Source organism: Balaenoptera borealis (genome assembly GCF_965194805.1).
Source record: "Balaenoptera borealis genome assembly, chromosome: 1".
NCBI lineage: Eukaryota > Metazoa > Chordata > Mammalia > Artiodactyla > Balaenopteridae > Balaenoptera > Balaenoptera borealis.
The window spans coordinates 83,077,520-83,091,830 of NC_138860.1; the positions used below are offsets into that span (position 1 = coordinate 83,077,520).

At 54.5% G+C, this 14,311-nt stretch overlaps 2 protein-coding genes across 8 annotated transcripts; both read left to right on the plus strand.

Annotated features, from left to right (window-relative positions):
- The first annotated feature begins 1,728 nt into the window (after positions 1-1,728).
- Positions 1,729-4,035, plus strand: S100A14 (S100 calcium binding protein A14). The gene is made up of 4 exons (XM_082352357.1): positions 1,729-1,865; positions 2,291-2,398; positions 2,857-3,003; positions 3,227-4,035. The coding sequence occupies exons 2-4, from the start codon at positions 2,369-2,371 to the stop codon at positions 3,362-3,364; spliced, it is 315 nt and encodes a 104-aa protein (XP_082208483.1). The 5' UTR covers positions 1,729-1,865; positions 2,291-2,368; the 3' UTR covers positions 3,365-4,035.
- A 1,058-nt stretch (positions 4,036-5,093) lies between these two features.
- S100A16 (S100 calcium binding protein A16) lies at positions 5,094-11,148 on the plus strand. Of its 7 annotated transcripts, none has more exons than XM_082352371.1 (4): positions 5,109-5,250; positions 5,591-5,680; positions 9,910-10,087; positions 10,402-11,148. In XM_082352371.1, the coding sequence occupies exons 3-4, from the start codon at positions 9,935-9,937 to the stop codon at positions 10,558-10,560; spliced, it is 312 nt and encodes a 103-aa protein (XP_082208497.1). In that variant the 5' UTR covers positions 5,109-5,250; positions 5,591-5,680; positions 9,910-9,934; the 3' UTR covers positions 10,561-11,148. The 7 variants fall into 7 exon arrangements, with proteins under 7 accessions (XP_082208493.1, XP_082208499.1, XP_082208497.1 ...); XM_082352369.1 differs by having other exon boundaries at positions 5,111-5,250; positions 9,906-10,087; XM_082352367.1 differs by lacking the exon at positions 5,591-5,680 and having other exon boundaries at positions 5,094-5,250; positions 9,906-10,087.
- Positions 11,149-14,311: the final 3,163 nt, after the last annotated feature.

Below are 14,311 nucleotides of genomic sequence, written 5' to 3' on the forward strand. Positions count from 1 at the left end.
GTTGAGGTAGGTACTATTTTTAAGTCTTGTATTAAAGATAAGGAAACAGATTTTAGAGAGGTTAAGTCACAAAGACAAGAATAGGTAGAACTGGGTTGAAATTCCAGAGCCTCTGTAATGAACCGGGATCCTCTCTGGACGGGTGCTTGGGAACCCTGGACCCTCCTCTCCTCCCTCCTACCATAGCAGGGGTGAAGCAGAGGGATGAACACAGGGTTCTGGTTCGAGGACTGGGGTGAGGGTGGCGGTCGCGCTGCAGGAAGCAGAACTTTAGGGCACCCAAGCGCTGCTCTCCCCATCCTTCTTGGTTGGAGGGGCATGTGGTTTGAACTGTCTGCCACCCGAGGGAGCAGGGGTGGGGCAGCCCAGCAGGCACTGCCTTCCAAGGACCGTCACTGCCTTCCTGTCAGGTGTCCATCATTTGAGGCAGCTATGAGTCCAGAGGAACATTTAGGCTGAGACAAGCTCCCCATCACACACCATGAAAAGGTCCTAGATTGAGACCTTCCATCTAAGTGCCCCTGGACTGAGAGACCTCAGAGGGACCGCCAGGCTGGGACTCTGAGGGTCCATTTGAGACATTCCAGAGGGGCTCACTCACAGTGAGAGACTCTAAGAGGGACCCCCAGACTGAGACATTAGAGACCTCAGGCTGAGACAGTCTTGGAGAAACCCTGAAATCGAGATAGCCTCAGAAGGGTCCCCAGATTGAGACCCCTCAGAAGAACTCTCAGAATAAGCTACTCTGGAAGGGCCCCCTCATTGAGACACTTACAGACACCCCAGTGGAGGCCAAAAGTACATAGGAGCCCTAGAAGGAGACCCGCAGAGGGGCACTGGGAGGTATGCTTTGATCTCAGAGTTTAGGAAAGGAGTCCAGGAACTCTGGCTCTCAGTACTGCCCCATCCTTTCCTGACCCACACAGACTCCCCTGCCTTCTCCCTTCCTCCTCCTCATCAGGTGGAGAAGGCCGCTGGGGTTGGGCTGAGTTCCCCCCAGACCTACAGTCCAGGATCCCTGGGATGTTATCCCGGGTGCTGGATTGGGGGGGCGGTGGGGAGGGCGGTTTGCTGTGGAGTCTCTGGGTTAGGGAAGGCATGGGATTCTGAGGGAGGGAGAAGCAGGTAGCCCAACCAGTTTGGAGAGGTTGTTCGCTGACAGATAACCCATCTGGGCCTCCCACACATGCATGCTGGCTTCGGGGAGCTGAAAGGACATCAGGACAACAGTCAGTCTGCCCCCTTCACCGGGCTGCCCTTCTCTGGCTCCTTCCTCCTGACCCAAATTTCTGCCATTAGGACTCGGCAAGGCTGGGCAGGCTTGAGTGTCACTATCTAAATCGGCCTTGCGGGGAGGAATGTGTGTGTGTGACACATTAAAGTACTTCAACCCACGTGTCCCTCATTCCTTCAAGGCCACAAAACCCGCCTTGACCAGCCTCTGCTTCTCCTTCTTTCCTGGTGACTGACTCAGAGCCCCCTCAGAACCCTTTCCTGTCCTACATTTCCTCCAGGCCTTTCCTCCCAGGCTCCATGCCACAGTGTTTCCAAGTCCTCCCTCTCTCCCCCCACCAGCCTCCCCTCCCTATCTTCCCTGGACTCTGCCTGCTGGTCTGGGGCCAGGGGCATCCCAGACCCAGCTCTCCATGGTTCCCTCCTCGTGGCCGGGGTGCGGGCGGGCTCTCGGAGCTGCGGCCAATGGAGGTGGGGCCCCCGCGGGGCTGGCTCACAGCCCAGGCGGCTGCAGGAGCAGGGCTGGCTTCAGGAGGAGGCCCAGCCCCCTGCCTCCCCTCCCTTCCCCCAGGTATAAGAGCTGAGCTCAGGTGCACTGGCTCTTCCAGTCCTGTCTCAGCGGCTGCCAGCAGGTAAGGAGTCCCAGGGCTTTTCACCCAAAATGGGCTGTTCCCGGTCCAGAGGGCATGCTTAACCTATCCTACCCTAGTCTGCCAGGGGAGGGTCTGGGGGACCAGGCCCTGGAGGCTGGTGTGTATGTGTGTGTGTGTGTGTGTGTGTGTGTGTGTGTGTGTGTGTGTGTGTGTGGAACAGGGGTGGGGAGTTGGAAGGGGTGGGAGGAAAGAGGTTAAGGTGAGGCTCAAGGGATTCCCTCTAAATAGGTTGGCCTGGGGGCTGTGACCTTAGATTCGGGAGCCTGGGCAGGGATGGGGCTTGTGTGGATTTGGCTCTGACCCCCTGGATGAGGCACAGAATATCTGGGGTGAGCCAAAGGGGATAGTTGAGAAAGAAATGCTGAGTTCTCTCCTTAGCTCAGCCTCCCCCCTCCTCTGAGCAGATCATGAGACATCAGATCCTCTGGGGCCGGCTGTAGGACGACAAAACTCTCAACAAAGGACCAAGTGCATTGAGCACCATGGGACAGTGTGGGTCAGCCAACGTGGAGGTGGGCCCATTCATTCCTGGCCTTTCTGTTCCCACTCTCCTCTCCTTCACCCTGAGGGTCTATGTCCCTCACTGACTTCTGCCCCCTCACCTTGGCCTTGCTCTGCACTCCAGACCCTGCCTGTGAGACCTGAACCCTCTCTGGTGCCCACACAGGGTGATGCAGATGGGCCCTCCCTGGAAGAGGATGCCTGGGTCTCATGCTGGGACCTGCCCTGCCTGGAGGCTGGGGGGAGGTGGGGAGGAAGCTTTGCCCAACACATGGCTCAGGGCAGAGGACAGTGGGGGCAAAGGGGCTGGATGCTGGACTTTGGAGTGGGCGAGGGCCCACGTGCCTGCCAGCTGTCTTCTGCCTGCCAGCTGTCTTCTGCCCTGTTGGCTCTGCCCGGCTCCTGGGGAAGCAGGGTGTCATAGGATGGGTGGGGCCTCTGCAACATGGGTGATGTCTGTTGCCCTCAGGAAGCCCAGGAACTCAGTGACGTGGAGAGGGCCATCGAGACCCTGATCAAGAACTTCCACCAGTATTCGGTGGAGGGTGGGAAGGAGACGCTGACCCCCTCCGAGCTTCGGCACCTGGTCACCCAGCAGCTACCCCACCTCATGCCGGTACTGAGGGAGTGGACCCCGCCCCAGGCAGTGCCCTGACTTCCCAAGCAAGTACTCCAAGACCCCACCCACACTGCCAAGGCCCCTGGTACTGGCAAACCCCAGCCCTTCCCCTTGTCAGTGCCAGGTAGGCTCAGGACCTGCTTTCTGCCCCTGGGCAGGGTGGAGTGGGAAGATTGGAAGGTGCTGCCTGGCTGAGCTGTGGTGTCTTCCCTCCTTTCAGAACAACTGTGGGCTGGAAGAGAAAATTGCCAACTTGGGCAGCTGTAACGACTCTAAACTGGAGTTTGGGACTTTCTGGGAGCTGATTGGAGAAGCAGCCAAGAGTGTGAAGCTGGAGAGCCCTGTCCCGGGGAGTTGAAAACCTTCCCCTGGAATTCTGCGGTGGGGGGATATTGGGGAAAGGGGGCCTCCAGAGCCTGGGGGGCCTGGAAATAAAACTCCTCTCTCCACCACCCCCGCACTATTCCCCAGCCCCCCCCGCCCCCGTCTCACCTCTGCAAGGTTCAGGTTCATAATGGCCCTTCCTGGGGCCTCTGTGTACTTCATTCCGGGGAGCTCCATGGAGCTAATGGGCCCAGGGGTCCCCACCTGGGGGAGGCTCAGGGGGTGGTTGGGGCCAGGGATGTATTGGAGGGCTGCTGGAGGGTTGAGGATGCTGTAAGGGCCAAGTCATTTAGTAGTGGGGAAGGGCAGAGAGGAGCTGAGCTATGGGAACTGATTTGAAGGGGGTGGAAGTAGGAATGGATATTCGGTACTAAAAAGGGTCTCTACGAACCTACTCCTCCTAATCTCTTCCCCAACCCAAACTGTCTGTCCAGTGCTGTCCCTCCCTGCCCCCAGCTCTGCCCCAGCCTCCTCTCAGGACTCTGTCTCCCTGGCTTAGGGCAGGGGAAGAGAGAGAGCAGGGTGGGGGAGAGGCTGAGGAGGGTGACTTTTGGGAGTAAGAGGACCAGCTGGGTGCTTGGGCATTTACAGAATGATGGTTGTTTTGTATCATTTGATTAATAAAGAAGATGGAAAAAAATGAAAGACGTTGTCTTGACTGAACCCCACCCCCACCCCAAGGGTCCGTGGGTGAGGAGGAGTTGGGGTGAATGACAGAGTCATTAGGTGGCACGGTACCTGTGGGGCTGCAGTGGTCGGCAGTGGAGGTGAATAGGGGCCTCATGTTCCCCCGTGGATTTGGGTTGAGGATGGCACGAGGCCTAAAATGTGGGAGACCTGGTTCTCTCTGAGAGACAGGCTGTACTTTGCCAGGGACCCGGCCCTCTGACAGGACAGGAGGGCGTGTGTGCACATGTGGGGAGAAGAATATGAACCCAGGTGTGCCTGGCTGACTGGTAGCAGGGGAAATGTGAGGCCGAGAAACAGGCTGACCAACCTGGGTTTGAATCCCAGCTCTGCCACGTACTATCTTTGGAACTTGGGGCATATTCTCAGAGTATCAGTTTCCTCATCTGTAAAATGGGGATCGGACACATGATGTAAAGTACTTAGCAGAGAGCCTGACACAGAGTGAGAGCCAGTGAGCGGAAGTCACTGGAGTGGGGGGATGGGTCACTTCTGGCATCAGCTGTTGCCTCTGGGACATCAAACTGGCCAATTTCCTTGGGTATCTTGGAGAAGGGGTAGAGGGGTGTTTCCAGAGGAATCCTCTGCTGCACACAAGAGGTTCTAGGGATGGGTGCACTGGAGGTGGAAGACAAGGAGCCTCCTCGCTCTGGGCCCTTTTGACTGTAGCCCATGGAAATCCGGCATTACTCCTGAAATCCCAACAGCAAGGAAATTTAAGTGGCCAGCCACGCTGGCCTGGAATACTAACTGAATTTGTCTGTTAGGGGGTCCCTGAAATGGGGCTCCCAGTGACCCAGGTGAGAAGGGCAGGTGACAGTCTTTCCCTTCCTTTCTCAAAGTTGTAAATTCTGTTCAGGCCCTGCGGGGTTAGGAGGGTGGGGTTGGGGGAGCGCCAGCTTGCACCACTCCCTCTGGGGTGGGGGGCGGAAGGGTGTTTAAAAAAGGTGTGTATCCCTTTAACATGGGCCCAACCCCAGGGCCAAGTAAGTCAAGAGGGAGCTCAGACCCTACCTCCCCACTGAGCCAGCTCCTCCAGGCAGGGCCGGGAGGGAGTGGGACAGATTCTGGGAGTGCAGCGGGGAGGAGTCCTGGCTGGCTGAGGGCGTAGCTACTTGGCAGTGCCAGAGCCCAGGTTCCAGAGCCCCGCAGGAGAGGAGGTGGACCAAGAAGGTAGGTGAGCACCCCAGGCCCGTCCTGGGAGGTCTGGGGCTGCCGGAGGGGCCCTGCAGGCTTGGGAGGCCCGGACAAAGGGCAGTGAAGGGGGCCTGGGGAGGGGGGCCTGCAGAGACTGAGCAGGAAGGTTTTGTCAATTGTTAACTTTCCCAAAAGGCCAGTTTGGGAATGGAGCGTTCTGGTGGGCTTGGGGGTTGGAGAGGCCTTCAGAGGAGTGGATGGGGTGGCAAGACCCCCTCCCCAGCCCAGCAGCTGACCGGGTTCCTCTCCCAGGGCTGGGCCACCGGGCAGAGTGTTCAGAAGCTTTGCCCTCAGCTGCTCCGATTTTCCCCAACAGAAAAACGGCAGATGTGTTTGGTGGAGGTTGGGGAGTAGCCAGACTCTGGACACAGGCCTCGCTGGGCGCTGGGGGCTGTGTCCGGGAGAGGTAATGGGGTCCAGGAGAAGCCAGGGAGGGCCCAGAGAGCCTGAGAGCAGCCCGAGGAGGGGAGGCAGGGGCCTGGGTTGCTTCTCTCCACCTCTCAACTCAGGCAGGTGCCGGACGCCGGCCCCAAGTGCTCTGGGAGCTGTTCCTTGGGAGGGGCGATGGGGCCCGGGAGGAACCTGGGTGAGGCCCCCTGGAGCCTGAACTCCAGGAGAGGGGTCTGGAAACTGGGCAGCTTCTCCTCTACCTCAAGACCCAGGCAGGTTCTGGCTTGACTTGCTTTACTTAGTGGAGCCCCCTGCCCTGTAGAGCATTTCCCCTGCCTGGCCCTGCTCCCTGTCCGGGTCGGAGGGGGTGAGGGCTGGTGTGCTTGGAGACCCATGACGGAGTCCTGGAGTGCTGGTGAGCATGAGCTCAGACTTTCCCCATCGACTAGAAAAGAGCTCTCTGGGTGTTGGTGAGGCCAGGGGCAGCAGTCTGTGTGTGTGTGTGTGTGTGCGCGCGCGCGTGTGTGTGTGTGTGTGTGTCTCTGTGTCCGTGTCCACACCAAACTCCTCCAACTTCACTTGTCTGGAAAAAAATTTCTGAGGAACAGTCTTCTTCCTCCAGCTACGTATTCCGAAAGCAGAAGAGTTTGGAAGGTAGGTGGGTCACCCAAGCAGAGGGGATCAGAAATAGCAGAATTCCTTGCTCATTGTGATTGTGTACATTTGTGTGGATTAGATGCAGTGAGTCCTGTGAGGGTGGGGCTGGGGGGTAGGCAGGGACACTTGTGTGAGATACTAGCCTCTGGAACTGGGAAAAGAGCAGGAGAAGAGGGAACACAGAACGGAGCTGGAGAGGCTGGAGAGGTTAATTTGAAACAACCTTGCAAACTGAGTAAAGCATTACCAGCCCAGTGTAGACTGTGCCTTCCCTGTGTATTGCAGGCAGCTGGGGCAAATGAGTGAATTAAGTAGGAAATGAATGAGAGAGTAAGCAAGTGAATGGTGGATAAATGAGTGAACAAATTCAAGGTAGATGAAAGGAATGCAGAGAATGCCAAATTGAGGCTTGAGAGTGGCCTAGGCTCTAGAGAAGAGGTGACTAGGAGGGATAGGAGTCCAGGGACATATCCCAACACTTGGGAACAATTTAAGACTCAAGAAGTGTGTGTGGAGGTGGGAAGAGGAGGTGAGTTTTAGAGGGTGTGGTGGATGTTCAGGGCTCCACACGGAAAGGGACTGGGGAGTTGAAGAGATGGAGGGTGAAGAGGAGGCACTTGGAGGGGTGGGGCCCAGCACCTGGGGGTGGGAGGGTGGGGCTGGAGTGGCTGAGACCCAGGAGCATGGTGTCAGGGCAATTTGGGCTTTTGGAGAAGTCAGCAAGCTGGGCTGAGGTGGGCGGGGTGGGGGCCTCTTGGTTGCTCAGTGATGAATCAGCCAAGGTGAAGACAATGAGAACATTGCAGGAGGGATGGGGGCCCCAGGTGAGAGGGTCCTTTGGAGGATGAGTCCCTCCATTCTCATTTTTTTGGAAGGCTCCAGTGTACTGTCCACCCCCCCCCCCCCCACCCTCAGGCCAGGATCAACCTGTGGCAAAGTCAATGCAGGAGTTACCTCTTGCCCCACCCTTCCCAGGGAGGGGCTGATGGGATGGCCCACCACCTCCCCTCCCCCCAACCACATGCCTGGGGACCCTCTGGCTTGGTTTGGTGGGAGGACTGGGCAGGCAGGAGGGGCAGGTGACCTTGACATGGGTGTGGTGGCAGAGCCTGTCTCCTGACCCCCAGGGAAGGGAAGGAGAAAGAAGGTAATGACACCTGGCTCTTCCCCTCGAACACCTTTCCTTCGGAAAAAGCTTCAGAAAAGCATTTGTCCAAATTGTTAACTCCAGCATTGTCCATTTGGCTAGAAGAAGGTGGGGTGGGGACTACTGGGAGGGCTGGGAGCTGAAGCGCAGCTCTCTGGGGCGACTGTGTACCTGACAGCAGGTGCTGAGATGTCTCCTGGGAGCTCACCTGTGTCTTGCCAGGTAGAGGCTGAGGCATGGTATCAAGGAAGGGCAGGACTGGGCTCCAAGATGGCAGGTGGTGGGAGGGGAGTGCTCGGCCATGGGGAGAGGGACAGAGACACACTGCCCCCCCAAACCCACTTCTTATCCTTTCCTCTCCCTGACTATTTCCCACAGGATTCCTCACTTGGGGAACAAGGTCTGGAATGGTGAAAGTGGGGGATTCTCTGAACTTTCTCCCCACTCCCAAGGCTGGTTGGGAGTAGGGCATGACACAATCCTTGCTGACATGGGTGCAGCTTTCGGAATCCCCAGGAATGCTGGTCGTAGGCCTGGGCAACTGCCCACCCAAGGGCAGCAGGGCAGACAGTTCATGGATTGAAACATTTTTGTCCTCACTTGTGAATGTTAGAGCATTTGTATGAAAGTCTTACAAAGGTATAAACATTGAACCACACAATTACACACAATAAATAAAGAGTACTGGAAAAAAACAAAAAAGGTTTCCTACAGTCCTGGTTCCATACTTCATTCTTGCGGCCACAGACCAGAGCGGTCAGGTGGACGAGGCAGGGGAGAGAAGGGTAGGATTCCTGGTCAGAGTTGCCCTAGCCTGACCCCTCTCCCTCTCAACTCTCCTTCCTTCCTGCATCCTGGCTTAGTCCTTCTGGGTCTCACCCTTCCTCCAGAAGAAGTTTAGTAAAAGAAAAATCTTCGAAGGGTGGTCAGGGGCCTTGGATACCTGGTATCAGGGCTGGCAGGAGGTGGAATATTTATAGAGCATCTACCTTGAGCAAAGCATTGGGCCAGGCCACGTGGGCGAGAGGAGACGCAGAGATTAAAAGCAGGGAGGTTGTATATCTAGGATTTTAAAAAGTGGTCCCAAAGTCTCCCAGTCCTAACACAATGGCTGTGTATAAGAAACACTATCCTTGTTTCCAGGAAGGTCTGGTGTCTGGGGAGAGATGATCCAGGAAGAGACTGCAGTCACAGCAGCTAGTGGGCCCAGCCAAGGCTGGCTGAGAGTCTGTGGGAGCCAGGGGAGGAGGACCAGAGGGCAAGGGTCAGGGCAGTCTTCCCTGGAGGTGCGGTTTGGGCAGGCTTCAGCTAGGTGGAGAGGGCAGGGCAATGGGCACAGAAGGAGGGATGGATGGCCAAGAGGGGGATTAGAAAGCAGGTGGCAGGGGCAGGGGCTGCGGTGGGGCTCGGAGAAGCAGACTTCCCTTCCATATCAAAACATGGGATGCCCTGGTGGCGGTGTCCACCTTCCCTTGCCAAGACCCAATGGGCAAGGCAGCTGCAACTCATTCCTGGGCTTGGGGGCGGGAAGGGAGGCTCATTTGCCAGGGTTCACTTGGGGGGGCTCTGGGCATGGGCGGCGACTCACAGAGTAGATCCGCCTGTTCCCCTCATATCCTGTTATTCAGTAGGCTGTATCCGCTTGCAATGTGAGTGCCTTTTGTCCTGGGGCGAGGGGCTGATGTGTGTAGCCTCTGGCTGGCTGTGGAGGCTCCATCTTCAGCTGTCTCCAGCTGGGGCTGAACTGTCGGGCTCCTCCTTAGGTAATGGGGTGGGGAGGGGCCCTTGTATCCTGCTGTATATTTCGGGGTGGGTATGAGGGAGGTTAGGCTAGCCGGGGCTGGCTGGGGGCCTGCACAAAGCCTCACTTGATGGATCAGGACATTGTCCTTTATCAGAGAAGGGCAGCCATGGCCTGAGACCCTGGACGCACTGTCCTGGAGCCTGGCGGGAAGGACTGGGGAGAGCCTAGGTCCCCGCCTCCTGCTTTGTTGCCTGGGGCAGGGGTCTCGGCCAACCCTGGGGGTGGGGGACGTGGCCCATCCTAGCAGTTTCTATCTGTGCTTGTCCCCAGGCCAGGGACTCTGGGTGGGCCAGGTATGGAGAAGGCGGAAGGATGGGCACTGGCTCTCATCCTCTTCCCACGGAGCCTCTTGTTCTCTCTGGGGCTCTGACAAGCTCAGTGCCTGGGGCTGGGGAAGTGCCTGGAAAACCTGTTGAGGCGGTTGAGCTGGGGAGCACCTGGAGGAGAGGAGACACATAGTTGTCATTCTAGGCCCACCCTGGGTTCCCCTTTCCCTGCTTACTTCCTCCTGAGGACCAGCCAGCCTGGGGGGGCCAGAGGCCCAGGGGGTGGGGCCAGCAGGAGGACAGGGGCAGAGAGACGAAGGAGCAGGTGTGGCCTGTGGGGTCTCCTCACCTCCCCTCATCCTGGCAGCCAGGCCCTGCGAGGTGTGAGGCGGTGAGATGGCGGACTCCTACACGGAGCTGGAGAAGGCGGTGGTCGTCCTGGTGGAAAACTTCTACAAATACGTGTCCAAGAACAGCCTGGCCAAGAACAAGATCAGCAAGAGCAGCTTCCGGAAGATGCTTCAGAAGGAGCTCAACCATATGCTGACGGTGAGGTCCCCCCACCCAAGGGCCTGGCCTCTCCACGCCCCTACCCCACCCAGCTCCTGAAGCTCTTGTCCTCTCTGGGTTTCCTTCCCCACTGCCGCTTCTGTCCTTTCAGAGTTATCCCCCCAAAACCAGGGGTCTCCACCCCGCCCAGCCCTCTGTCCTCAGGGTGCCCAGGCCTGAGCCAGTGACGGCTCTGTTCCCATCTTTCAAGGGCAGCAGCAGCCCAGGCCAGACCCTGGACTCTGCCTAGGGTCCTTCCTGGGGCCTCTGTGGGGCTGCCACCTCAGTATTGCTGACCTTCAATTTCTCGCCAGGACACGGGGAACCGAAGTGCTGCTGACAAGCTCATCCAGAACCTGGATGCCAACCATGACGGGTGCATCAGCTTCGACGAGTACTGGAACTTGATAGGCGGCATCACTGGCCCCATCGCCAAACTTATCCGCCAGCAGGAGCAGCAGAGCAGCAGCTAGAGGACCCTCCCACCGTCCCCTCCCCCGATGCTCTTCCTAGGCTCCCTCCTCGCCTCCTCTGCCCACCCAGACCCCTGTCATCTCTTCTCCCTCTAGACCTTCTCCTGACCGTTGCTGAACAGGGCAAGGGGGGACGTCAGGGCCCCTTTGTGAGTGTCTCAGTCTGGGGGTGTCTCCTTGAGGGTCTCAGTCCCTGGAGCCAGCAGATCCTGGGGCCCCTCTGTGACAGTGCTGTATGGGGACCCAAGAGTTTCCCCACCTGTTCAGTCCATCTACCCTTCTGACCTCTGATGTTCCTGCCTGATTCCGGGTCTCTCCTGACCTTAGAGGTCAGCTTGCTGCTTCAGGTCTCCCCGCTCCTGGCAACACTAGCAGAGACTCCTCTCTCCCCTTTCCCTCAGCCCCTCTGCTGGGTAGAGGAGACTTCCAGGGATTGCCCTCCAGCTGCCTCTGGGTCTGGGAACAGGGTTGAGCCCCCTCCCTCCTGAGCCACTGAAATGGGCAACAAAGGCTGGATTTGGAGTTTGTGTCCCCCTCACCCAGTCCCTTTGTAATGTTCATTAAAACCTTTCCACTCCTTGGAACTTCCTCATGCTTTGGTGATCTTTGCCATGGGCCCCGATGCAAGGGGGTGGCAAGGGGAAATCTCACCGAGAGGGCAGAGCAAGAAAGAAGTAGAACTCTGGGATCCCAGCTGGTGCTGTCAGCCCTGGGTGAGCAGCTACTTCCCTCCTCCATGAAGGGCCAAAGGCCACACGTGTCATCACCTCTGGTCCCTCATAGACCAAACTCAACTCACATTCAACTGGGCACACAGTGTATCCCATCTTGTCCTCACTGAAATTCCATGAGAGAGGCGCCGCAACCCTCAGTCTTGAGTCATGAATAGCACAGAGATACTGAATTCTCATGTACAGATTATTCTAATACACAGAGAAGTTTATGGGATGAGAAAGTGGGGTGCAAAGGAAGGGGTGTGGAAGGCCAGAGTTGGGACTTGTGCCTGATGTAGGGGACAATGACAGCTTCTATGTTTCTCCCCTGCCATGGAAAGACAGCACATGACCCCAAAAGAAACAGGGCAGGAAATCAAGCCTGTGTGCTCTTGATCAATGGTTTTCAACCCAGGGCAGCTTACCCCTAAGGTTTAAGGTTTTTCTAAAGATGCACAGGCATAGACAGTTTTATTGGAATCCATTACAGATCCTCAACCTTCTAAAAGTGACCTGCCTCAGAATGGGCTTGCAGTCAAGGTAGCACACTGGTCTTCTTTCCCATCTCTCCTTCACAGCAACCCTTCTCCAGTTAAAAATGTAAAGAACAGGGACTTCCCTGGTGGCGCAGTGGTTAAGAATCCGCCTGCCAATGCAGGGGACACGGGTTCAAGCCCTGGTCTGGGAAGATCCCGCATGCCGCGGAGCAACTAAGCCCGTGCGCCACAACTACTGAGCCTGCACTCTAGAGCCTGTGAGCTACAACTACTGAGCCCGCATGCCACAACTACTGAAGCCTGCGTGCCTAGAGCCCGTGCTCTGCAGCGGGAGAAGCCACTGCAATGAGAAGCCTGTACACCACAAAGAAGACCCAATATAGCCCCCCCCAAAAAGTAAAGAACACCCTTTGCCTGTCCTGGGGGTCACAATGCTACCTTGACTGAATGGTGAAGAACTCACTCACATTATATATATATAATTGTGATAAAATACACACATCAGTTTACCCTCTTCACAAATTTTAAGTGCACATTACAGTATTGTTAGCTATATGCACATTGTTGTACAGCAGATCTCTAGAGCTTTTTCATCTTACAGGACTGAACCTCTATACTCACTGAACAGCAACTCCCCATTCGCCACCTCTCAGGCCCTGGCAACCACCGTTCTACTTTCTGAATCTATGAGTTTGATTATTTTAGATACCTCATATAAGTGGAATCATGCAGTACTTGCCCTTTCCTGACTGGCTTATTTCACTTAACCTAATATCCTCAAGGTTCATCCATGTTGTAGCATATGACAGAATTTCCTTCTTTTGGAAGGCTGAATAATATTCCATTTTATGTGTATACCACATTTTCTTTATCCTTTCATCTGCCAATGGGCATTTAGGTTGCTTCTAGATCTTGGCTAATGTGAATAAAGCTGTAATGAACATGGGAGTGATAATATCTCTTCAAGATCCTGTTTTAAATTTTTTTCTTGTCTTTTTTTTTTTTTAAATTTTTATTTATTTATTTTTATTTATTTATGGCTGTGTCGGGTCTTCGTTTCTGTGCGAGGGCTTTCTCTAGGTGTGGCAAGCGGGGGCCACTCTTCATCGCGGTGCGCGGGTCTCTCACTATCGCGGCCTCTCTTGTTGCGGAGCACGGGCTCCAGACGCGCAGGCTCAGTAGCTGTGGCTCACGGGCCCAGTTGCTCCGCGACATGTGGGATCTTCCCAGACCAGGGCTCGAACCCGTGTCCCCTGCATTAGCAGGCAGATTCTCAACCACTGCGCCACCAGGGAAGCCCTTTTTCTTGTCTTTTTAAAAAAAATTTTTTTGGCCACACAGCATGGCATGTGGGATCTTAATTCCCCAACCAGGGATCGAACTCATGTCCCCTGCAGTGGAAGCACGGACTCTTAACCACTGGACAGCCAGGGAAGTCCCCTCAATTATTTTCAATGTATACCCAGAAGTGGGATTGTTGGGTTATATGGCAATTCTATTTAAAAAATTTTGAAGAACCTCCATACTCTTCCATAGTGGATGCACCATTTTACATTCCCACCAACAGTGCACAAGGGTTCCAATTTCTCCACATTCTCCTCAACACTTGCTATTTTCTGTTTTTTTTTTTTTTGATAGTGACCAACCTAATGAAAGTGAGATGGTATCTTGTGTCTTTTTCTTTTTAATTTGCATTTCACTGATAATTAGTGATGTTGAGCATCTTTTAATATGCTTCTTGACCATTTGTGTAATCTACTTTGGAGAAATGTCTATTCAAATCCTTTGCTCATTTTTAATGGGTTATTTTTTATTTTATTTTGTTGAGTTGTAGTTCTTTATATATCCTGGATATTAATTAACCTGTTATCTGACATATGGCTTGCAAATATTTTCCCCCATTCTGTAAGTTATCTTTTTACTTTGTTGATTATTTCCTTTGTTCCCCAGAAGTTTTTAAGTTTCATGTAGTTCTATTTGTCTATTTTTGCTTTTGTTATCTTTTTTTGGTGTCATATCCAAGGAATCTTTGCTTGTTACAATGTCATGAGGATTTTCCCTGATGTTTTCTTCTATGAGTTTTATAGCTTCAGGTCTTACTTTTAGGTTTCCATTTTGAGTTAATTTTTGTATATGGTATAAGGTAAGGGTCCAAATTCATTCTTTTGTATATGAATATCCAGTTTTCCTAACACCATTTGTTGAAGAGACTATCCTTTCCCCATTGTGTGGTCTTGATATCCTTGTTGAAAATCATTCAATCAAATATGTGAGGGTGTATTTTTGGGCTCTCCATTCTGGTCCATTGGTCTGTATGTCTATCTTTTAAATTAGTTAATTAATTAATTAATTTTGGTTGCACTGGGTCTTAGTTGTGGCACGCAGGATTTTCATTGCGGCACGCGGGATCTTTAGTTGTGGCATGAGAGATCTTTTAGTTGCGGCATGCGGGCTTTTTAGTTGCGGCATGCGGGCTTCTTAGTTGCAGCATGCGAACTCTTAGTTGTGGCATGCATGTGGGATCTAGTTCCCTGACCAGGG